Source organism: Coturnix japonica, chromosome 13 (assembly GCF_054131305.1).
Source record: "Coturnix japonica strain WE chromosome 13, WE-NBRP24, whole genome shotgun sequence".
In the NCBI taxonomy this organism is placed as follows: domain Eukaryota; kingdom Metazoa; phylum Chordata; class Aves; order Galliformes; family Phasianidae; genus Coturnix; species Coturnix japonica.
This window is the reverse complement of record NC_140675.1, coordinates 3727553-3749772: the sequence shown is the minus strand read 5'-3', so window position 1 is coordinate 3749772 and position 22220 is coordinate 3727553. Positions and strand designations below refer to the sequence as shown.

The window sequence follows — 22220 nt, the reverse complement described above, 5'->3', positions numbered from 1 at the left end:
CAGTGTTCTCTTGCTGTTAGTTTACATCCTCCAAGCACTTCCAAAGGCATGCTGCTCTGTAGAAAAAGCTGAGCTGCCCAGAAAGTTTGTGCAGGAAGAAGGCAGCAGTGTCAGTGCACGTCATCCTGGGGGATCTGAAAGCATTTGTGAAGAGAACAGGGAAAGAAGAGGGAAGAGAGCAAAACCAACAGGCACTAGCACTGCTGCCCACAGGGGGCGGGGCTTGAGGCAGGGCCTGTGCCAGAGGGGGGCCTGGCACAGTTAGGGCCAGCTCAGGGCCCAGAGCAGAGGGGGAGCAGGCAGAGGCAGGGCCTTGGGGCCCAGGATGGAGGAGGACCAGGCACAGCTGGGGCCAGCTCAGGGCCCAGAGCAGAGGGGGACCAGGCACAGCTGAGGCCACTGCAGGGCCCAGGTGAGAGGGGAACCCAGCACAGTCGGGGCTGCTTTGGGGCTTGGGCCGGAAGGGGGCCCGGCACAGCCAGGGCCTATCCCCCTTTTTTGCACATATGAAATGCTCCCAGCTGTGCTGCACAGCAGAACATCTTTCAATGGAGATGAAAGCCTGTGAAATGAAAGAATCCTTTCTTATTTCTTTCACATTTGTGTTTGTTGACTGCAGTTCCAACCAGGTGGACTCGCAGTGTCTTGCAAGTGACACCTGGAAGCAGGTACAGACTGGAGACACAGCACCCTCAATGTCCAGGTGAGTAACAGCAGCCAAGGAGGCCTTTGGGCTCTGCAGGGTCCAAGTGTGGAGCATTACACACAGGAACAGCTGAGTATAAAGACAGTGGCAGAGCTGCAGAGCTTGCCATAGTAGAGAGCCACAGTGGCTCAGCTCATTTCCCACAGTAACGCAGGAAATAAGAGCCATGAGGGAAATGCAGATGCCTTCTGCCCCCATCAGAGGGGAGGAATGAGCTGCACTTCCACAGAGACATTCCTCTCACAGCCACTCACACCTCAGGTGTGGAGGGACGAGCTGGGGCTGCTGGTGGCAGCTGTGGAACACTGCCATCTGTGGTGCTCCATCCTGCCCTGGAGGTGGGCATGTAGAGCTGAGGACCTTTGTCACTGCACAAATGACTGCAAGCAGAGATGTAGCAGAGGGAACATAAAGCATTTAATAACTTATACAAAGCAACGAGTAATAGAAATGACAGTATTTCCAACCAAATATCCCCCATCCTAGCAGTTGTATCTGATCTCTACAATCCCACCCAAACAATTTCCCAGCCCCCTCCAATTCCTCCTCACTATCCCACCCCTGAATTTCCCTCCCCCAATTCCCACACAGTAATTGCCCACACTAATTACCAGTATGCAGGGCATAGAGAACACCTGTTCCTTGTGTGCAGACACCTGGAAAAAAAAGAAGTGGCAGGGAACTGGAGGTCTGTAGCAGGTTGTGGAGGCTCTGCATAGAACGTAACCCCAGACCACAACCCCATCAGCTGCTGGAGCAGCATCATCCCTGTCATTGGGGGATGTTGCCAGTGGTGGATAGGGACACAGGGAGAAGCCACACCTTGGTGTAGCTCTGATCTGCTCATGTCCAGTCCAATCCTCTATAGCACTTTCCATCTTCTGTCCTTTGTTCTTAACCGTATCCTTCCTTCTCTTCTGCTCTTTTCCTTTCTTTTAGGTGTCTTACCTGTATCTGCTTTTCCCCTCTTCTGTTCTTTTACTGCTCTGGTCAGCCTCCAGTGTCTGCACCGCAACTCTAGGTTTTGGGATGGAGAAAGGTACACAGGGCATAGGTTTGTACAAGAAAAGCTCTCTAGCTGTGCCCAACAGATGACAAAAAGGAGTCCTCAGGACCACAAAGGCAGCTTGTTTCTCCAAAGGCCACAGCGTAAGCTCGTGTAACTGGGAAGGACTCTGTTATACATCTCCTAAAAGTGCCTTTGAATGAATAATTTTCTGGTCTTGTTTCCAATTGTTGCTCAGAGGAAATGAAGTTTTTATCCTTGTATCTTTGCAGGAAGACAGAGAGGATGGAACCTGTCTGGTGAAATGCTCAGGTGCTGTTTCCTTCCTTGCACCAACAGCCTGTTTGTGTCCACACGATGCCAGTTGTCCTCCTGACAGTTTCTACCGGTCCTTCTCCGAGTCCTTCTGCTAAGCACTGCTATTTCTGTATCCTCGGGGCCCTATTAGGACTAAAAAGAGGAGCGGATAACAGATGGAAGGATCTGGCCTTCTGCTGGGTGATAGCCGCCTGCATGTCCTGTTCTTGCTTTCTCTTTTCCTCAGGTGGCATTGTGCTTCCCAAGGAGCATATGGACCTTTTAGATGGGAGTGCGCAGCAAGGAACACATGGGGTCTCATCTTCCTCCCTGCTCTACATCTGAGTGAGGGACACTGTGACCTGCTCAGGAGGCAAGATGTCATGTCAGGGAGGTGTGTTTGTGTGTTTTCCTTTTTTTTTTTTTTTTATATTTCTTTGTATTGCTCATTTGCAAGAGATTGTGAATTCTCCTGGTTCAAACTGCAGTTGGCTTAATCAAATGTGTAAGAAATATATAAGGGCTGCTGAGGCCAGGCTGGAGTTGCGTTTCTTTATGAACTGGGGTGTTGCTGCAGATGCACTTATCTCCTGTTTTGTCTCTTTTGTGGCTGTTCAAGAATATTAGATTGTGCTATGTCAGTGTTTGTTGCCATCCTTCTTTCTCTTCTCTGTCTTGCAGGTCAGCTCGTGCTGGAAGTTGATGGTATCACTGTATGAATAGAAGTCAGTTTAGGAGCAGCTGCTGATGGAAGGAATCAAAACCAAGCTAATAAATGGAAGCATCTCCTGGTAAGGTGTCAGAGGTGGCAGTAATGATGTCTGTCATCGTTAAAACCAGAGGGCAGGCTCATCCGAGTGCTTGCTGACTGATACTTCGGAGTATCTCGTTCTCCAGCTGAACGATAAAGCTAAACATGCTGAGCCGTTACAGCTTGTGCTGAAGTTGTGAATGTGCCCCCAGATGTTTCCTTTAGTGGTAAATCATGTTCTGGCACTGTGGTAGCCCTATCTCTGTCATGATCTGGAGCACCGTGTCTTGTTGCGAGCCTTGTGTGCCTGTTTCCATGAACTTTGCTTTCTTTCTCTCTTCAGAGTAAGGGCAGGGTGCTTCCTTGCTTTTGGTAGATTCATCCAGGAGGCTGTTAGAAGGCCAAATGCAATGTTCATTACATGGAGGGACAGGATGGGAATGGACTGTCGTTGCCACCAGGCAAAAGTGAGTTTCTTATGTCATGAATGATATAATTTTGATTGCTGTGCCTACCTGCCTGCTCCCTGTGCTTGTTCCTTTTACCTTTCAGTGCTTCTTTTCCCTTGCTTTGATGCTTTTCCCTTTCAGGGCTCCTTTTCTCTTTCAGTATTGCCTTTGCCCTTTATGTACTCCTTTTCCCTATCAGTGTTACTTTATGCTGTTCCTTTCCCTTTCGGGGCTCCTTTTCCCTTTCAAGGCTGCTTTTCCCTTTCAGGGCTGCTTTTCTTTATCAGTTCTCCTTTTCCCTCTCACGGCTCCTTTTCCATTTCAGGGCTCATTTTCTTTATCAGTTCTGCTTCTCACTTTCACGGCTCCTTCTCCCTTTCAGTGCTGCATTTTCTGTGCTCCTTTTCCCTTTCACTGCCGCTTTTCCCTTTCACTGCTGCTTTTCCCTTTTAGTCTTGCTTTTCCCTTAGTCTTGCCTTTCCCTTTTAGTCTTGCCTTTCCCTTTTAGTCTTGCTTTTTCCTTCCATTGCTGCATTTCCCTTTCCCTGCTGCTTTTCCCTTTCCCTGCTGCTTTTCCCTTTCCCTGCTCCTTTTCCCTTCCCTGCTGCTTTTCCCTTTCCCTGCTGCTTTTCCCTTTCCCTGCTGCTTTTCCCTTTCCCTGCTGCTTTTCCCTTTCCCTGCTGCTTTTCCTTTTCCCTGCTGCTTTTCCTTTTCCCTTTCATGCTGCTTTTCCTTTTTCCTGCTGCTCTTCCCTTTCACTGCTGCATTTCCCTTTCACTGCTGCTTTTCCCTTTTAGTCTCGCTTTCGCCTTTTAGTCTTGCTTTTCCCTTTCAATGCTGCTTTTCCCTTTTAGTCTTGCTTTTCCCTTTCACTGCTGCTTTTCGTTTTCACCGCTGCTTTTCCTTTTCACTGCTGCTTTTCCCTTTCACTGCCGCTTTTCCCTTTCCTTGCTGATTTTCCCTTTTAGTCTTCCTTTTCACTTTTAATCTTGCTTTAACCTTTTAGTCTTCCTTTTCCCTTTCATGCTGCTTTTCCCTGTAACTGCTGCTCTTCCCGTTCACTGCTGCTCTTCTCGTTCACTGCTGCTCTTCCCTTTCACTGCTGATTTTCCCTTTCACTGCTGATTTTCCCTTTCACTGCTGATTTTCCCTTTCACCGCTGCTTTTCCCTTTCACTGCTGCTTTTCCCTTTCAGTCTTGCTTTTCCCTTTCACTGCTCTTTTTCCTTTTCACTGCTGCTTTTCCCTTTCCTTGCTGATTTTCCCTTTTGGTCTTCCTTTTCACTTTTAATCTTGTTTTTCCCTTTTAGTCTTCCTTTTCACTTTTAATCTTGCTTTTCCCTTTTAGTCTTCCTTTTCCCTTTCATGCTGCTTTTCCGTTTCCCTGCTGCTTTTCCGTTTCACTACTGCTTTTCCCTTTCAGGGCTGCTCTTCCCTTTCACTGCTGATTTTCCCTTCCATTGCTGCTTTTCCCTTTTAGTCTCGCCTTTCCCTTTTAGTCTTGCTTTTCCCTTTTAGTCTTGCTTTTTCCTTCCATTGCTGCTTTTCCCTTTCACTGCTGCTTTTCCCCTTCCCTGCTGCTTTTCCCCTTCCCTGCTGCTTTTCCCCTTCCCTGCTGCTTTTCCCCTTCCCTGCTGCTTTTCCTTTTCCCTGCTGCTTTTCCTTTTTCCTGCTGCTCTTCCCTTTCACTGCTGCTCTTCCCTTTCACTGCTGCTTTTCCCTTTCTCTGCTGCTTTTCCCTTTTAGTCTCGCTTTTCCCTTTCAATGCTGCTTTTCCCTTTTAGTCTTGCTTTTCCCTTTCACTGCTGCTTTCCCCTTTCACTCCTGCTTTTCCTTCTTAGTCTTGCTTTTCCCCTTTTAGTCTTGCTTTTCCCTTTTAGTGCTACTTTTCATTTTTAGTCTTCCTTTTCCCTTTCATGCTGCTTTTCCCTTTCCCTGCTGATTTTCCCTTTCAATCCTGCTTTCCCTTTCACTGCTGCTTTTCCCTTTCAGTCTTGCTTTTCCCTTTCACTGCTGCTTTTCCCTTTCAGTCTTGCTTTTCCCTTTCACTGCTGTTTTTCCTTTTCACTGCTGCTTTTCCCTTTCAAAGCTGCTTTTCCCTTTCCTTGCTGATTTTACCTTTTAGTCTTCCTTTTCACTTTTAATCTTGCTTTTCCCTTTTAGTCTTCCTTTTCCCTTTCCCTGCTGCTCTTCCCTTTCCCTGCTGCTCTTCCCTTTCCCTGCTGCTCTTCCCTTTCCCTGCTGCTCTTCCCTTTCCCTGCTGCTCTTCCCTTTCCCTGCTGCTCTTCCCTTTCCCTGCTGCCCTTCCCTTTCACTGCTGCCCTTCCCTTTCACTGCTGTTCTTCCCATTCACTGATGCTCTTCCCTTTCACTGCTGCTTTTCCCTTTCACTGCTGCTTTTCCCTTTCATTGCTGCTTTTCCCTTTCACTGCCTCTTTTTTCTTTTAGTCTTGCTTGTCCCTTTCACTGTTGCTTTTCCCTTTCCCTGCTGCTTTTCCCTTTCCCTGCTGCTTTTCCCTTTCCCTGCTGCTTTTCCTTTTCCCTGCTGCTTTTCCTTTTCCCTTTCATGCTGCTTTTCCTTTTTCCTGCTGCTCTTCCCTTTCACTGCTGCATTTCCCTTTCACTGCTGCTTTTCCCTTTTAGTCTCGCTTTCGCCTTTTAGTCTTGCTTTTCCCTTTCAATGCTGCTTTTCCCTTTTAGTCTTGCTTTTCCCTTTCACTGCTGCTTTTCGTTTTCACCGCTGCTTTTCCTTTTCACTGCTGCTTTTCCCTTTCACTGCCGCTTTTCCCTTTCCTTGCTGATTTTCCCTTTTAGTCTTCCTTTTCACTTTTAATCTTGCTTTAACCTTTTAGTCTTCCTTTTCCCTTTCATGCTGCTTTTCCCTGTAACTGCTGCTCTTCCCGTTCACTGCTGCTCTTCTCGTTCACTGCTGCTCTTCCCTTTCACTGCTGATTTTCCCTTTCACTGCTGATTTTCCCTTTCACTGCTGATTTTCCCTTTCACCGCTGCTTTTCCCTTTCACTGCTGCTTTTCCCTTTCAGTCTTGCTTTTCCCTTTCACTGCTCTTTTTCCTTTTCACTGCTGCTTTTCCCTTTCCTTGCTGATTTTCCCTTTTGGTCTTCCTTTTCACTTTTAATCTTGTTTTTCCCTTTTAGTCTTCCTTTTCACTTTTAATCTTGCTTTTCCCTTTTAGTCTTCCTTTTCCCTTTCATGCTGCTTTTCCGTTTCCCTGCTGCTTTTCCGTTTCACTACTGCTTTTCCCTTTCAGGGCTGCTCTTCCCTTTCACTGCTGATTTTCCCTTCCATTGCTGCTTTTCCCTTTTAGTCTCGCCTTTCCCTTTTAGTCTTGCTTTTCCCTTTTAGTCTTGCTTTTTCCTTCCATTGCTGCTTTTCCCTTTCACTGCTGCTTTTCCCCTTCCCTGCTGCTTTTCCCCTTCCCTGCTGCTTTTCCCCTTCCCTGCTGCTTTTCCCCTTCCCTGCTGCTTTTCCTTTTCCCTGCTGCTTTTCCTTTTTCCTGCTGCTCTTCCCTTTCACTGCTGCTCTTCCCTTTCACTGCTGCTTTTCCCTTTCTCTGCTGCTTTTCCCTTTTAGTCTCGCTTTTCCCTTTCAATGCTGCTTTTCCCTTTTAGTCTTGCTTTTCCCTTTCACTGCTGCTTTCCCCTTTCACTCCTGCTTTTCCTTCTTAGTCTTGCTTTTCCCCTTTTAGTCTTGCTTTTCCCTTTTAGTGCTACTTTTCATTTTTAGTCTTCCTTTTCCCTTTCATGCTGCTTTTCCCTTTCCCTGCTGATTTTCCCTTTCAATCCTGCTTTCCCTTTCACTGCTGCTTTTCCCTTTCAGTCTTGCTTTTCCCTTTCACTGCTGCTTTTCCCTTTCAGTCTTGCTTTTCCCTTTCACTGCTGTTTTTCCTTTTCACTGCTGCTTTTCCCTTTCAAAGCTGCTTTTCCCTTTCCTTGCTGATTTTACCTTTTAGTCTTCCTTTTCACTTTTAATCTTGCTTTTCCCTTTTAGTCTTCCTTTTCCATTTCCCTGCTGCTCTTCCCTTTCCCTGCTGCTCTTCCCTTTCCCTGCTGCTCTTCCCTTTCCCTGCTGCTCTTCCCTTTCCCTGCTGCTCTTCCCTTTCCCTGCTGCCCTTCCCTTTCACTGCTGCCCTTCCCTTTCACTGCTGTTCTTCCCATTCACTGATGCTCTTCCCTTTCACTGCTGCTTTTCCCTTTCACTGCTGCTTTTCCCTTTCATTGCTGCTTTTCCCTTTCACTGCCTCTTTTTTCTTTTAGTCTTGCTTGTCCCTTTCACTGTTGCTTTTTCCTTTCATTGCTGCTTTTCCCTTTCACTGCTTCTTTTCCTTTTCACTGCTGCTTTTCACTTTCACTGCTGCTTTTCTCTTTCACTGCTGCTTTTCCCTTTTATTCTTGCTTTTCCCTTTTAGTCTTGCTTTTCCCTTTTAGTCTTGCCTTTCCCTTTTACTCTTGCCTTTCCCTTTTAGTCTTGCCTTTCCCTTTTAGTCTTGCTTTTCCCATTCACTGCTGCTTTTCCATTTCCCTTCTGATGCTTTTCCCTTTCACTGCTGATTTTCCCTTTCACTGCTGCTTTTCCCTTTTAGTCTTGCTTTTCCCTTTTAATCTTGCTTTTCCCTTTTAGTCTTGATTTTCCCTTTCTGTCCTGGTTTTCCCTTTCACTGCTGCTTTTCCCTTCCACTGCTTCTTTTCCTTTTCACTGCTGCTTTTCCCTTTCACTGCTGCTTTTCCCTTTTGTTCTTGCCTTTCCCTTTTAGTCTTGCCTTTCCCTTTTAGTCTTGCCTTTCCCTTTTAATCTTGCCTTTCCCTTTTAGTCTAGCCTTTCCCTTTCAATGCTGCTTTTCCCTTTCCCTTCTGCTTTTCCCTTTCACTGCTGCATTTCCCTTTCACTGCTGCTTTTCCTTTTCAATTCTGTTTTTCCTTTCACTGCTTCTTTTCCGTTTCACTGCTGCTTTTCCCTTTTATTCTTGATTTTCCCTTTTCGTCTTGCTTTTCCTTTTTAGTCTTGCTTTTCCCTTTCACTGCTGCTTTTCCCTTTCACTGCTGCTTTTTTCTTTTACTCTTGCATTTACCCTTCACTGCTGCTTTTCCCTTTCACTGCTGCTTTTCCTTTTCACTGCTGCTTTTACCTTTTAGTCTTGCTTTTCCCCTTTAGTTTTGGCTTTCCCTTTTAGTCTTGCCTTTCCCTTTTAGTCTTGCTTTTCCCTTTCACTGCTGCTTATCCCTTTCACTGCTGCTTTTCCCTTTCACTGCTGCTTTTCCCTTTCACTGCTGCTTTTCCCTTTCCCTTCTACTTTTCCCTTTCACTGCTGCTTTTCCCTTTCACTGCTGCTTTTCCTTTTCCCTGCTGCTTTTCCTTTTCCCTTTCATGCTGCTTTTCCTTTTTCCTGCTGCTCTTCCCTTTCACTGCTGCATTTCCCTTTCACTGCTGCTTTTCCCTTTTAGTCTCGCTTTCGCCTTTTAGTCTTGCTTTTCCCTTTCAATGCTGCTTTTCCCTTTTAGTCTTGCTTTTCCCTTTCACTGCTGCTTTTCGTTTTCACCGCTGCTTTTCCTTTTCACTGCTGCTTTTCCCTTTCACTGCCGCTTTTCCCTTTCCTTGCTGATTTTCCCTTTTAGTCTTCCTTTTCACTTTTAATCTTGCTTTAACCTTTTAGTCTTCCTTTTCCCTTTCATGCTGCTTTTCCCTGTAACTGCTGCTCTTCCCGTTCACTGCTGCTCTTCTCGTTCACTGCTGCTCTTCCCTTTCACTGCTGATTTTCCCTTTCACTGCTGATTTTCCCTTTCACTGCTGATTTTCCCTTTCACCGCTGCTTTTCCCTTTCACTGCTGCTTTTCCCTTTCAGTCTTGCTTTTCCCTTTCACTGCTCTTTTTCCTTTTCACTGCTGCTTTTCCCTTTCCTTGCTGATTTTCCCTTTTGGTCTTCCTTTTCACTTTTAATCTTGTTTTTCCCTTTTAGTCTTCCTTTTCACTTTTAATCTTGCTTTTCCCTTTTAGTCTTCCTTTTCCCTTTCATGCTGCTTTTCCGTTTCCCTGCTGCTTTTCCGTTTCACTACTGCTTTTCCCTTTCAGGGCTGCTCTTCCCTTTCACTGCTGATTTTCCCTTCCATTGCTGCTTTTCCCTTTTAGTCTCGCCTTTCCCTTTTAGTCTTGCTTTTCCCTTTTAGTCTTGCTTTTTCCTTCCATTGCTGCTTTTCCCTTTCACTGCTGCTTTTCCCCTTCCCTGCTGCTTTTCCCCTTCCCTGCTGCTTTTCCCCTTCCCTGCTGCTTTTCCCCTTCCCTGCTGCTTTTCCTTTTCCCTGCTGCTTTTCCTTTTTCCTGCTGCTCTTCCCTTTCACTGCTGCTCTTCCCTTTCACTGCTGCTTTTCCCTTTCTCTGCTGCTTTTCCCTTTTAGTCTCGCTTTTCCCTTTCAATGCTGCTTTTCCCTTTTAGTCTTGCTTTTCCCTTTCACTGCTGCTTTCCCCTTTCACTCCTGCTTTTCCTTCTTAGTCTTGCTTTTCCCCTTTTAGTCTTGCTTTTCCCTTTTAGTGCTACTTTTCATTTTTAGTCTTCCTTTTCCCTTTCATGCTGCTTTTCCCTTTCCCTGCTGATTTTCCCTTTCAATCCTGCTTTCCCTTTCACTGCTGCTTTTCCCTTTCAGTCTTGCTTTTCCCTTTCACTGCTGCTTTTCCCTTTCAGTCTTGCTTTTCCCTTTCACTGCTGTTTTTCCTTTTCACTGCTGCTTTTCCCTTTCAAAGCTGCTTTTCCCTTTCCTTGCTGATTTTACCTTTTAGTCTTCCTTTTCACTTTTAATCTTGCTTTTCCCTTTTAGTCTTCCTTTTCCATTTCCCTGCTGCTCTTCCCTTTCCCTGCTGCTCTTCCCTTTCCCTGCTGCTCTTCCCTTTCCCTGCTGCTCTTCCCTTTCCCTGCTGCTCTTCCCTTTCCCTGCTGCCCTTCCCTTTCACTGCTGCCCTTCCCTTTCACTGCTGTTCTTCCCATTCACTGATGCTCTTCCCTTTCACTGCTGCTTTTCCCTTTCACTGCTGCTTTTCCCTTTCATTGCTGCTTTTCCCTTTCACTGCCTCTTTTTTCTTTTAGTCTTGCTTGTCCCTTTCACTGTTGCTTTTCCCTTTCCCTGCTGCTTTTCCCTTTCCCTGCTGCTTTTCCCTTTCCCTGCTGCTTTTCCTTTTCCCTGCTGCTTTTCCTTTTCCCTTTCATGCTGCTTTTCCTTTTTCCTGCTGCTCTTCCCTTTCACTGCTGCATTTCCCTTTCACTGCTGCTTTTCCCTTTTAGTCTCGCTTTCGCCTTTTAGTCTTGCTTTTCCCTTTCAATGCTGCTTTTCCCTTTTAGTCTTGCTTTTCCCTTTCACTGCTGCTTTTCGTTTTCACCGCTGCTTTTCCTTTTCACTGCTGCTTTTCCCTTTCACTGCCGCTTTTCCCTTTCCTTGCTGATTTTCCCTTTTAGTCTTCCTTTTCACTTTTAATCTTGCTTTAACCTTTTAGTCTTCCTTTTCCCTTTCATGCTGCTTTTCCCTGTAACTGCTGCTCTTCCCGTTCACTGCTGCTCTTCTCGTTCACTGCTGCTCTTCCCTTTCACTGCTGATTTTCCCTTTCACTGCTGATTTTCCCTTTCACTGCTGATTTTCCCTTTCACCGCTGCTTTTCCCTTTCACTGCTGCTTTTCCCTTTCAGTCTTGCTTTTCCCTTTCACTGCTCTTTTTCCTTTTCACTGCTGCTTTTCCCTTTCCTTGCTGATTTTCCCTTTTGGTCTTCCTTTTCACTTTTAATCTTGTTTTTCCCTTTTAGTCTTCCTTTTCACTTTTAATCTTGCTTTTCCCTTTTAGTCTTCCTTTTCCCTTTCATGCTGCTTTTCCGTTTCCCTGCTGCTTTTCCGTTTCACTACTGCTTTTCCCTTTCAGGGCTGCTCTTCCCTTTCACTGCTGATTTTCCCTTCCATTGCTGCTTTTCCCTTTTAGTCTCGCCTTTCCCTTTTAGTCTTGCTTTTCCCTTTTAGTCTTGCTTTTTCCTTCCATTGCTGCTTTTCCCTTTCACTGCTGCTTTTCCCCTTCCCTGCTGCTTTTCCCCTTCCCTGCTGCTTTTCCCCTTCCCTGCTGCTTTTCCCCTTCCCTGCTGCTTTTCCTTTTCCCTGCTGCTTTTCCTTTTTCCTGCTGCTCTTCCCTTTCACTGCTGCTCTTCCCTTTCACTGCTGCTTTTCCCTTTCTCTGCTGCTTTTCCCTTTTAGTCTCGCTTTTCCCTTTCAATGCTGCTTTTCCCTTTTAGTCTTGCTTTTCCCTTTCACTGCTGCTTTCCCCTTTCACTCCTGCTTTTCCTTCTTAGTCTTGCTTTTCCCCTTTTAGTCTTGCTTTTCCCTTTTAGTGCTACTTTTCATTTTTAGTCTTCCTTTTCCCTTTCATGCTGCTTTTCCCTTTCCCTGCTGATTTTCCCTTTCAATCCTGCTTTCCCTTTCACTGCTGCTTTTCCCTTTCAGTCTTGCTTTTCCCTTTCACTGCTGCTTTTCCCTTTCAGTCTTGCTTTTCCCTTTCACTGCTGTTTTTCCTTTTCACTGCTGCTTTTCCCTTTCAAAGCTGCTTTTCCCTTTCCTTGCTGATTTTACCTTTTAGTCTTCCTTTTCACTTTTAATCTTGCTTTTCCCTTTTAGTCTTCCTTTTCCATTTCCCTGCTGCTCTTCCCTTTCCCTGCTGCTCTTCCCTTTCCCTGCTGCTCTTCCCTTTCCCTGCTGCTCTTCCCTTTCCCTGCTGCTCTTCCCTTTCCCTGCTGCCCTTCCCTTTCACTGCTGCCCTTCCCTTTCACTGCTGTTCTTCCCATTCACTGATGCTCTTCCCTTTCACTGCTGCTTTTCCCTTTCACTGCTGCTTTTCCCTTTCATTGCTGCTTTTCCCTTTCACTGCCTCTTTTTTCTTTTAGTCTTGCTTGTCCCTTTCACTGTTGCTTTTTCCTTTCATTGCTGCTTTTCCCTTTCACTGCTTCTTTTCCTTTTCACTGCTGCTTTTCACTTTCACTGCTGCTTTTCTCTTTCACTGCTGCTTTTCCCTTTTATTCTTGCTTTTCCCTTTTAGTCTTGCTTTTCCCTTTTAGTCTTGCCTTTCCCTTTTACTCTTGCCTTTCCCTTTTAGTCTTGCCTTTCCCTTTTAGTCTTGCTTTTCCCATTCACTGCTGCTTTTCCATTTCCCTTCTGATGCTTTTCCCTTTCACTGCTGATTTTCCCTTTCACTGCTGCTTTTCCCTTTTAGTCTTGCTTTTCCCTTTTAATCTTGCTTTTCCCTTTTAGTCTTGATTTTCCCTTTCTGTCCTGGTTTTCCCTTTCACTGCTGCTTTTCCCTTCCACTGCTTCTTTTCCTTTTCACTGCTGCTTTTCCCTTTCACTGCTGCTTTTCCCTTTTGTTCTTGCCTTTCCCTTTTAGTCTTGCCTTTCCCTTTTAGTCTTGCCTTTCCCTTTTAATCTTGCCTTTCCCTTTTAGTCTAGCCTTTCCCTTTCAATGCTGCTTTTCCCTTTCCCTTCTGCTTTTCCCTTTCACTGCTGCATTTCCCTTTCACTGCTGCTTTTCCTTTTCAATTCTGTTTTTCCTTTCACTGCTTCTTTTCCGTTTCACTGCTGCTTTTCCCTTTTATTCTTGATTTTCCCTTTTCGTCTTGCTTTTCCTTTTTAGTCTTGCTTTTCCCTTTCACTGCTGCTTTTCCCTTTCACTGCTGCTTTTTTCTTTTACTCTTGCATTTACCCTTCACTGCTGCTTTTCCCTTTCACTGCTGCTTTTCCTTTTCACTGCTGCTTTTACCTTTTAGTCTTGCTTTTCCCCTTTAGTTTTGGCTTTCCCTTTTAGTCTTGCCTTTCCCTTTTAGTCTTGCTTTTCCCTTTCACTGCTGCTTATCCCTTTCACTGCTGCTTTTCCCTTTCACTGCTGCTTTTCCCTTTCACTGCTGCTTTTCCCTTTCCCTTCTACTTTTCCCTTTCACTGCTGCTTTTCCCTTTCACTGCTGCTTTTCCCTTTCACTGCTGCTTTTCCCTTTCACTGCTGCTTTTCCCTTTCACTGCTGCTTTTCCCTTTCACTGCTGCTTTTCCCTTTCACTGCTGCTTTTCCCTTTCACTGCTGCTTTTCCCTTTCACTGCTGCTTTTCCCTTTCACTGCTGCTTTTTCTTTTTAGTCTTGATTTTCCCTTTTATTCTTGCTTTTCCCTTTTAGTCTTGCTTTTCCCTTATAGTCTTGCCTTTTTCTTTTAGTTTTGCTTTTCCCTTTCACTGCTGCTTTTCCCTTTCACTGCTGCTTTTCCCTTTCACTGCTGCTTTTCCATTTCACTGCTGCTTTTCCCTTTTAATCTTGCTTTTCCCTTTCACTGCTGCTTTTCCCTTTCACTGCTGCTTTAACCTTTTAGTCTTGCTTTTCCCAATCACTGCTGATTTTCCCTTTTTGTCTTGCTTTTCCCTATCACTGCTGCTTTTCCCTTTCACTGCTGCTTTTCCCTTTCACTGCTGCTTTTCCCTTTCCCTTCTACTTTTCCCTTTCACTGCTGCTTTTCCCTTTCACTGCTGCTTTTCCCTTTCACTGCTGCTTTTCCCTTTCACTGCTGCTTTTCCCTTTCACTGCTGCTTTTCCCTTTCACTGCTGCTTTTCCCTTTCACTGCTGCTTTTCCATTTCACTGCTGCTTTTCCCTTTCACTGCTGCTTTTCCCTTTCACTGCTGCTTTTTCTTTTTAGTCTTGATTTTCCCTTTTATTCTTGCTTTTCCCTTTTAGTCTTGCTTTTCCCTTATAGTCTTGCCTTTTTCTTTTAGTTTTGCTTTTCCCTTTCACTGCTGCTTTTCCCTTTCACTGCTGCTTTTCCCTTTCACTGCTGCTTTTCCATTTCACTGCTGCTTTTCCCTTTTAATCTTGCTTTTCCCTTTCACTGCTGCTTTTCCCTTTCACTGCTGCTTTAACCTTTTAGTCTTGCTTTTCCCAATCACTGCTGATTTTCCCTTTTTGTCTTGCTTTTCCCTATCACTGCTGCTTTTCCCTTTCACTGCTGATTTTCCATTTCACTGCTGCTTTTCCCTTTCACTGCTGCTTTTCCCTTTCACTGCTGCTTTTACCTTTTAGTCTTGCTTTTCCCTTTCACTGCTGCTTTTCCCTTTCACTGCTGCTTTTACCTTTTAGTCTTGCTTTTCCCTTTCACTGCTGCTTTTACCTTTTAGTCTTGCTTTTCCCTTTCACTGCTGCTTTTCCCTTTCACTGCTGCTTTTCACTTTTACTCTTGCTTTTCCCTTTTAGTCTTGCTTTTCCCTTTTATTCTTGGTTTTCCCTAATAGTCTTGCCTTTCTCATTTATTGTTGCTTTTCCCTTTTAGTGTCGCTTTTCCCTTTTAGTCTTGCTTTTCCCTTTTACTCCTGCTTTTCCCTTTCACTGCTGATTTCCCTTTTAGTATTGCCTTTCTTTTTACTGCTGCTTTTACCTTTCACTGCTGCTTTTCCCTTTCACTGCTGCTTTTCCATTTTAGTCTTGCTTTTCCCTTTCACCGCTGCTTTTACCTTTTAGTCTTTTTTCCCTTTCACTGCTGCTTTTCTGTTTCACTGCTGCTTTTGCCTTTCACTGCTGCTTTTCCCTTTTAGTCTTGCTTTTCCCTTTTACTCCTGCTTTTCCCTTTCACTGCTGCTTTTCCCTTTCACTGCTGCTTTTCCCTTTTGGTATTGCTTTTCCCTTTTAGTCTTGCTTTTCCCTTTGATTCTTGCTTTTCCCTAATAGTCTTGCTTTTCTCTTTTAGTCGTGCTTTTCCCTTTTAGTCTTGCTTTTCCTTTAGTCTTGCTTTTCCCTTTTAGTCTTGCTTTTCCCTTTTAGTCCTGCTTTTCCCTTTCACTGCTGCTTTTCCATTTCACTGCTGCTTTTCCCTTTCACTGCTGCTTTTCCCTTTCACTGCTGCTTTTCCCTTTCACTGCTGCTTTTCCCTTTTAGTCTTGCTTTTCCCTTTTAGTCTTGCTTTTCTATTTTAGTCTTGCTTTTCCCTTTTAGACTTGCTTTTTTCTTTTAGTCTTGCTTTTCCCTTTTATTCTTGCTTTTCACTTTTATACTTGCTTTTCCCTTTTAGTCTTGCCTTTCTCTTTTAGTCTTGCTTTTCCCTTTCACTGCTGCTCTTCCCTTTCGCTGCTGCTTTTCCCTTTCGCTGCTGCTTTTCCCTTTCGCTGCTGCTTTTCCCTTTCGCTGCTGCTTTTCCCTTTCGCTGCTGCTTTTCCCTTTCCTTGCTGATTTTACCTTTTAGTCTTCCTTTTCACTTTTAATCTTCCTTTTCCCTTTTAGTCTTCCTTTTCCCTTTCACTGCTGCTCTTCCCTTTCACTGCTGCTCTTCCCTTTCACTGCTGATTTTCCCTTCCATTGCTGCTTTTCCCTTTTAGTCTTGCTTTTTCCTTTCCCTGCTGCTTTTCCCTTTCACTGCTGCTTTTCACTTTCACTGCTGCTCTTCCCTTTCCCTGCTGCTCTTCCCTTTCCCTGCTGCTCTTCCCTTTCCCTGCTTCTCTTCCCTTTCCCTGCTTCTCTTCCCTTTCCCTGCTGCTCTTCCCTTTCCCTGCTGCTCTTCCCTTTCCCTGCTGCTCTTCCCTTTCCCTGCTGCCCTTCCCTTTCCCTGCTGCCCTTCCCTTTCACTGCTGTTCTTCCCATTCACTGATGCTCTTCCCTTTCACTGCTGCTTTTCCCTTTCACTGCTGCTTTTCCCTTTCATTGCTGCTTTTCCCTTTCACTGCTTCTTTTTTCTTTTAGTCTTGCTTGTCCCTTTCACTGTTGCTTTTTCCTTTCATTGCTGCTTTTCCCTTTCACTGCTTCTTTTTCTTTTCACTGCTGCTTTTCACTTTCACTGCTGCTTTTCTCTTTCACTGCTGCTTTTCCCTTTTATTCTTGCTTTTCCCTTTTAGTCTTGCTTTTCCCTTTTAGTCTTGCCTTTCCCTTTTACTCTTGCCTTTCCCTTTTAGTCTTGCCTTTCCCTTTTAGTCTTGCTTTTCCCATTCACTGCTGCTTTTCCATTTCCCTTTCTGATGCTTTTCCCTTTCACTGCTGATTTTCCCTTTCACTGCTGCTTTTCCCTTTTAATCTTGCTTTTCCCTTTTAGTCTTGATTTTCCCTTTCTGTGCTGGTTTTCCCTTTCACTACTGCTTTACCCTTTCACTGCTGCTTTTCCCTTTCACTGCTGCTTTTCCCTTTCACTGCTGCTTTTCCCTTTCACTGCTGCTTTTCCCTTTCACTGCTGCTTTTACCTTTACCTTCTGCTTTTCCCTTCCACTGCTTCTTTTCCTTTTCACTGCTGCTTTTCCCTTTCACTGCTGCTTTTCCCTTTTGTTCTTGCCTTTCCCTTTTAGTCTTGCCTTTCCCTTTTAGTCTTGCCTTTCCCTTTTAGCCTTGCCTTTCCCTTTTAATCTTGCCTTTCCCTTTTAGTCTAGCCTTTCCCTTTCAATGCTGCTTTTCCCTTTCCCTTCTGCTTTTCCCTTTCACTGCTGCTTTTCCCTTTCACTGCTGCTTTTCCCTTTCACTGCTGCTTTTCCCTTTCACTGCTGCTTTTCCCTTTCACTGCTGCTTTTCCCTTTTAGTCTTGCTTTTCCCTTTTAGTCTTGCTTTTCCCTTTTAGACTTGCTTTTTTCTTTTAGTCTTGCTTTTCCCTTTTATTCTTGCTTTTCACTTTTATACTTGCTTTTCCCTTTTAGTCTTGCCTTTCTCTTTTAGTCTTGCTTTTCCCTTTCACTGCTGCTCTTCCCTTTCGCTGCTGCTTTTCCCTTTCGCTGCTGCTTTTCCCTTTCGCTGCTGCTTTTCCCTTTCGCTGCTGCTTTTCCTTTTCACTGCTGCTTTTCCCTTATAGTCTTGCCTTTCCCTTTTAATTTTTCCTTTCCCTTTTCGTCTTGCTTTTCCCTTTCACTGCTGCTTTTCACATTCACTGCTGCTTTTCCTTTTCACTGCTTCTTTTCCCTTTCACTGCTGCTTTTTCTTTTTAGTCTTGATTTTCCCTTTTATTCTTGCTTTCCCCTTTTAGTCTTGCCTTTCTCTTTTAGTCTTGCTTTTCCATTTCACTGCTGCTTTTCCCTTTTAGTCAATCTTTTCACTTTCACTGCTGCTTTTCCCTTTTAGTCTTGCTTTTCCCTATCAGTCTTGCTTTTCCCTTTCACTGCTGCTTTTCCCTTTCACTGCTGTATTTCCCTTTCACTGCTGCCTTTCCCTTTTAGTCTTGCTTTTCCGTTTCACTGCTGCTTTTCCATTTCAGTCTTGCTTTTCCATTTCACTGATGCTTTTCCCTTTCTCTGCTGCTTTTCCCTTTCACTGCTGATTTTCCCTTTTAGTCTTGCTTTTCCCTTTCACTGCTTCTTGTCCGTTTCACTGCTGCTTTTCCCCTTCAGTCTTGCTTTTCCCTTTAGTCTTGCTTTTCCCTTTCACTGCTGCTTTTCCCTTTCTCTGCTGCTTTCCCCTTTTAGTCTTGCTTTTCCCTTTTAGTCTTGCTTTTTTCTTTTAGTCTTGCTTTTCCCTTTTATTCTTGCTTTTCCCTTTTATTCTTGCTTTTCACTTTTGGTCTTGCTTTTCCATTTTAGTCTTGCTTTTCCATTTTAGTCTTGCTTTTCCATTTTAGTCTTGCTTTTCCCTTTCAGTCTTTCTTTTCCCTGTAACTGCCGCTTTTCCCTTTGTCTGCTGCTTTTTTCTTTCACTGCTGCTTTTCCCTTTCACTGCTGCTTTTCCATTCACTGCTGGTTTTCCATTTCACTGCTGATTTTCTCTTTCACTACTTATTTTCCCTTTCACTGCTGATTTTCCCTTTTAGTCTTGCTTTTCCCTTTCACTGCTGCTTTTCCCTTTTAGTCTTGCTTTTCCCTTTCACTGCTCCTTTTACCATTTAGTCTTCCTTTCCTCTTTCACTGCTGATTTTCCCTTTCACTGCTGCTTTTCCCTTTTACTGCTGCTTTTCCCTTTTTATTCTTGCTTTTCCCTTTCACTGCTGCTTTTCCCTTTTTATTCTTGCTTTTCCCTGTCACTGCTGCTTTTCCATTTTAGTCTTTCTTTTCTTTTTCAATGCTGCTTTTCCCTTTTAGTCTTGCTTTTCCGTTTCACTGCTGCTTTTCCCCTTCAGTCTTGCTTTTCACTTTCAGTCTTGCTTTTCCCTTTTTGCACTTGCTCAGTGTAAGCACTGAGATGAGGCCAACCCCCAGCTCACTACATCCTCCCTTCAGGAAATTCTAGAGAATTGTGGCACAGGACATTCTGACTGTTAGACTGTTATAATCCCTGCAGTGAAACCACAGTTGAATGCTCTTTTTTTCTGAGCGCAGTGTACTGTGCAGGTGTATCTCAGCATCTGCTGAGCGTGGTTACTGCTCTTTGTGTGACTCTTTGTCATGCTGAACATCAGCATGAATGTCTTCAGCTATTTCCATGCATTTTACTTACCTGTTGAATCCTGTCTTACAGTAAGGGCCTATCGCAGGATTCAGGAACTTCAGCAACTTCTGGAAATTTCCTACAGCAACTACAGACAGCTGGGAGGAATAACTGAGGAGGAGAGGAAGATGAAAAAAGAGGAAAAGGAGTTTAAGAAGTAAGGCCAACATTATAATGTGTTCCATTTTAGTGCATTTTTTAAGGGTACTTTACACTCAGATTGCTTTGGCCATTCTGCCTTTTTCACTTAGTGAATTTAGCCAGGCTTAAATGAAAAGGACTTCAGGCCATTTGTGGGCTCCTGCCATGAGGATCAACACTGCAGTACAACACAAATGACTGATGGCTCCATTCTTCTTGTGCTTGTGCAGGATGACAGCCTGCACAAGAAGACATCCCTAACTCTACCTCTGCCTGTCAAACATTTGGCTATGTGCTGTTCTTAGTCACTGTAGATGAACATGTCCTTAACGTGCTTGGGCCTCCTCAAACCCATGTCACAAGTGATGTGCAATTAGTGGAGGCCAGAGAGCATCATCTCTAGGTCCATCCCTAGGACCTTCTGAAACTGAAGTAGTGGTTCTCAGGTGGTCAGTTGCTGTTATATATAGGTATAGATCAGAATTAGGTCTCAGCTAAGCAGTTTCGGGAATTTAATAGTTAATTTAATAGCCACTGTGAATGTGACTGATGTGACCTGTGCAACTGGCTCAGCCAGTGCTTCAGCTTCCTTTTAGAAGTGTCATGCAGTCTCTCATTTGATTGTTCCAAATCACTTCGGAAAGTGTGCACAGGAGCCAGCTGCTGCTGGGGGCGGAGCTGGGTTTCGTCCCATCCGGAGCCCGGCGCTGGTTCGCTGCGCAGGGAGACGTCTCCATCTCGCGGTCAGAAGAGTCGAGCACAGCTGACTCTATGGTAGTCAAAGCAGTCGACGCAGGAGCTTTTACAAAGGGTCCCGAGCCAGGAGTACGCTGCATTTGAGCTGTTTTCTGCTCTCACTAGCCTGCTCCTTAAAACACTCTTGGAGCGGACTGGGCACGGCTGGCTGTTCTTGATGCTGTTTGTCCCCTTTGTGTTTTGCAGGACCGTGAGGGAGCTGGAGGCTCAGCTGGAATCCGAGCGAGTCAGGAGGGAAAACCTGGAGAGCCAGCTGGATGGCTGCCGAGCCGAGATCGGCCGCCTCAGGGAGAGCCGGGATAGAGCCCACAGCCCTGCTGCTCTGCCTCCGGTTAGTGGGATGGATGGCAGCCCTGCTGCTTTGCCTCTGGTTAGTGGGATGGATGGCAGCCCTGCTGCTCTGCCTCCGGTTAGTGGGATGGATGGCAGCCCTGCTGCTCTGCCTCCGGTTAGTGGGATGGATGGCAGCCCTGCTGCTCTGCCTCCGGTTAGTGGGATGGATGGCAGCCCTGCTGCTCTGCCTCCGGTTAGTGGGATAGATGGCAGCCCTGCTGCTCTGCCTCCGGTTAGTGGGATGGATGGCAGCCCTGCTGCTCTGCCTCCGGTTAGTGGGATGGATGGCAGCCCTGCTGCTCTGCCTCCGGTTAGTGGGATAGATGGCAGCCCTGCTGCTCTGCCTCCGGTTAGTGGGATGGATGGCAGCCCTGCTGCTTGATCTCGCTAAGATTGTGAGGTGTGGTGCAAGGAAATTCTGGAGTGAGTATGTTAACAGCTTTCAGCTTGGGACACTGAAGTGAGCTGCAGCCTTTGCTACATTCTGAACTGAGAGGTTATCAGTTTGTCCCGGACAGAGAATATGAATTCTCTGTATTTAGAAAAGGGAGTGAAATGGTCCTTGAATGCTTCCATGGTGACTGGCTGCTGGCTGTTCATCTTGCTGGGTAGCTGATGCCCAGTTCAGACTGGACTGGGGACTTTAGGAGTTGTCCCCCCATTCCCCAGCTGCCACAGGTCATAGTAGCTACCACGCATATTGCAGGATCACTCTTTTGCATCAGAACTCTCCTTCAGAATGGGTTTATTCTCCCCCCTTTTGTCCCAGGCTGGAAATAGAGTTAGTGGAGGCCTGTATTACAGCATTGCTGTGTGCAGTGGCTGAATTCAACAACTGGTCTCATGTCATCTTAATTATCAAACCCACTGACAGCAAAGCAGGTGCAGATAGGTTGACTTACTTAGAAAACAGAACTAATTCTTCTGCCTGTTGGAATAAGGAGTGAAGAAAGACAGTGCTTACTGCGTGCATTCTTTTTCTCTTCTTTATCCAGGATTAAGACTTCTTTGCTATCTGTACTCCCTTCCACACCATGTCTTTCAAAAAATGCTATGTTGCTTGCATCCAGTTCTTCATCACTAGAGTTACCATCTCCAGTTCTTTGGGTCAAAAGTTCCACAGCTGCTAGCTGGGCAAATCTGCACAGAGAACAGTTAACCTACACTGATATAACCCTGTAACCTATAAGCACACAGCCATGCCCCCCACATGAGATAGAAACTCTAAAACACTTTGTGTTCCTGTCCAGAGGACAGTGTTTCAGGATCTGAGGAAGCATTAGTGCACAAACCATGAGCAGCAATCTCCTTTCCACAGCGCTCTGCCTCACTGAAATCTTATTACAGCGACTCCCACTTCAGAAACATGTTTTGCTTTGTAGGATTTCTTAACTGAATCTCATCAGCAACTACATTACTTTTATCAAATAAAAATCAACCAGCCTTCTCTAGCTCCCATTTGCTCTGTACAGCTGGAGCACACAGGCTCGCAATTTTCCTTTTGCAGATCCAATAGTTTTCATCTTTCATGCCTGACCTTGCTCAAAATAAATAAGTAAAAAATAAACGTTCAGACTTTTACAGCTACGATGTGGCTTTGCTTATCAGTGTAGTTCAAGGGCTTGATTAGTTCTTGCTTCATCACCAAAAATCAGGAGTAATTACAACAAAGCTGACTTGATATTTAAATAGTAAAATAAATGTTGAACAAAAGAGCTGTGGCATGTACTGCTACCTCTTGGCTACGTCCTTTGGAGTCTCTCCAGCATCATCTGTAATGTCACAGTCAGCCCCCATTTCAATCAACCACTGCAAGCAATGGATATGCCTTTGTCCTGCAGCTGGGGGAAGAAAGGTAAACACAAGTCAGCCATGTACAGCAGCGTTTTGAACTTCCTACTTCCCCTTTCTGTCATGGTTTAACATGACATAATTTGGGTTCATTAAGACCACAAAGGAGAGATGCTATTTCAGAGAATATGTGAGTATATTGATTTTTAGGGAATATCACACGGAGTGGGTTTGAACCTTTTTCTGGTCCCTGAAATGTACGTGCAACTCTTTCTGTACGTGAGCTTTCTGTACTAAATGTTCTCAGTCCCATGCATCAGCACGGCTACTGCCCACACTGCATGGTCCCCAGTAATGATGTCTCACATATGGAAGATTGTCCTTGGCATGTCTGTCTGAAACCAGCGAGCCTTTTTCTTAAGGTAAAACAGATCTGCCTCTGACAGCACCCCATTGGGAGATGTGTCAGACTAAAACAAGGAAATGTACTGATAATCAGCCATAAAAGTTCTCCGTAACGGAAACACTGGAGGTAAAGTTTGGGGGTGAAACAATTGTTGGCTAGAAACTATCCAAGAAAAGGTAGTGGGAAGAAATGTGAAGGAATGTAA

At 45.0% G+C, this 22220-nt stretch overlaps 1 protein-coding gene across 5 annotated transcripts; it reads left to right on the top strand.

Annotated features, from left to right (window-relative positions):
- The first annotated feature begins 277 nt into the window (after positions 1–277).
- LOC146758608 (uncharacterized) lies at positions 278–21547 on the top strand. Of its 5 annotated transcripts, XM_085514592.1 has the most exons (6): positions 577–703; positions 1985–2024; positions 2257–2403; positions 2691–3227; positions 18619–18745; positions 19672–21547. In XM_085514592.1, exons 4-6 carry the CDS (start codon positions 3182–3184, stop codon positions 20198–20200), a joined length of 702 nt encoding a protein of 233 aa, XP_085370718.1. In that variant the 5' UTR covers positions 577–703; positions 1985–2024; positions 2257–2403; positions 2691–3181; the 3' UTR covers positions 20201–21547. The 5 variants fall into 5 exon arrangements, with proteins under 5 accessions (XP_085370720.1, XP_085370718.1, XP_085370719.1 ...); XM_085514594.1 differs by lacking the exons at positions 577–703; positions 1985–2024 and adding an exon at positions 278–412; XM_085514593.1 differs by lacking the exon at positions 1985–2024.
- The last annotated feature ends 673 nt before the right edge of the window (positions 21548–22220 follow it).

Bases quoted from the DNA above. Each gene is read 5' to 3' on its own strand.
- LOC146758608 (XM_085514594.1), top strand. From the start codon at position 3,182: ATGGAGGGACAGGATGGGAATGGACTGTCGTTGCCACCAGGCAAAA. The intron at 3,228-18,618 runs GTGAGTTTCTTA...CCTGTCTTACAG, and splicing joins GTCGTTGCCACCAGGCAAAA to TAAGGGCCTATCGCAGGATT. The intron at 18,746-19,671 runs GTAAGGCCAACA...TGTGTTTTGCAG, and splicing joins GAGGAAAAGGAGTTTAAGAA to GACCGTGAGGGAGCTGGAGG.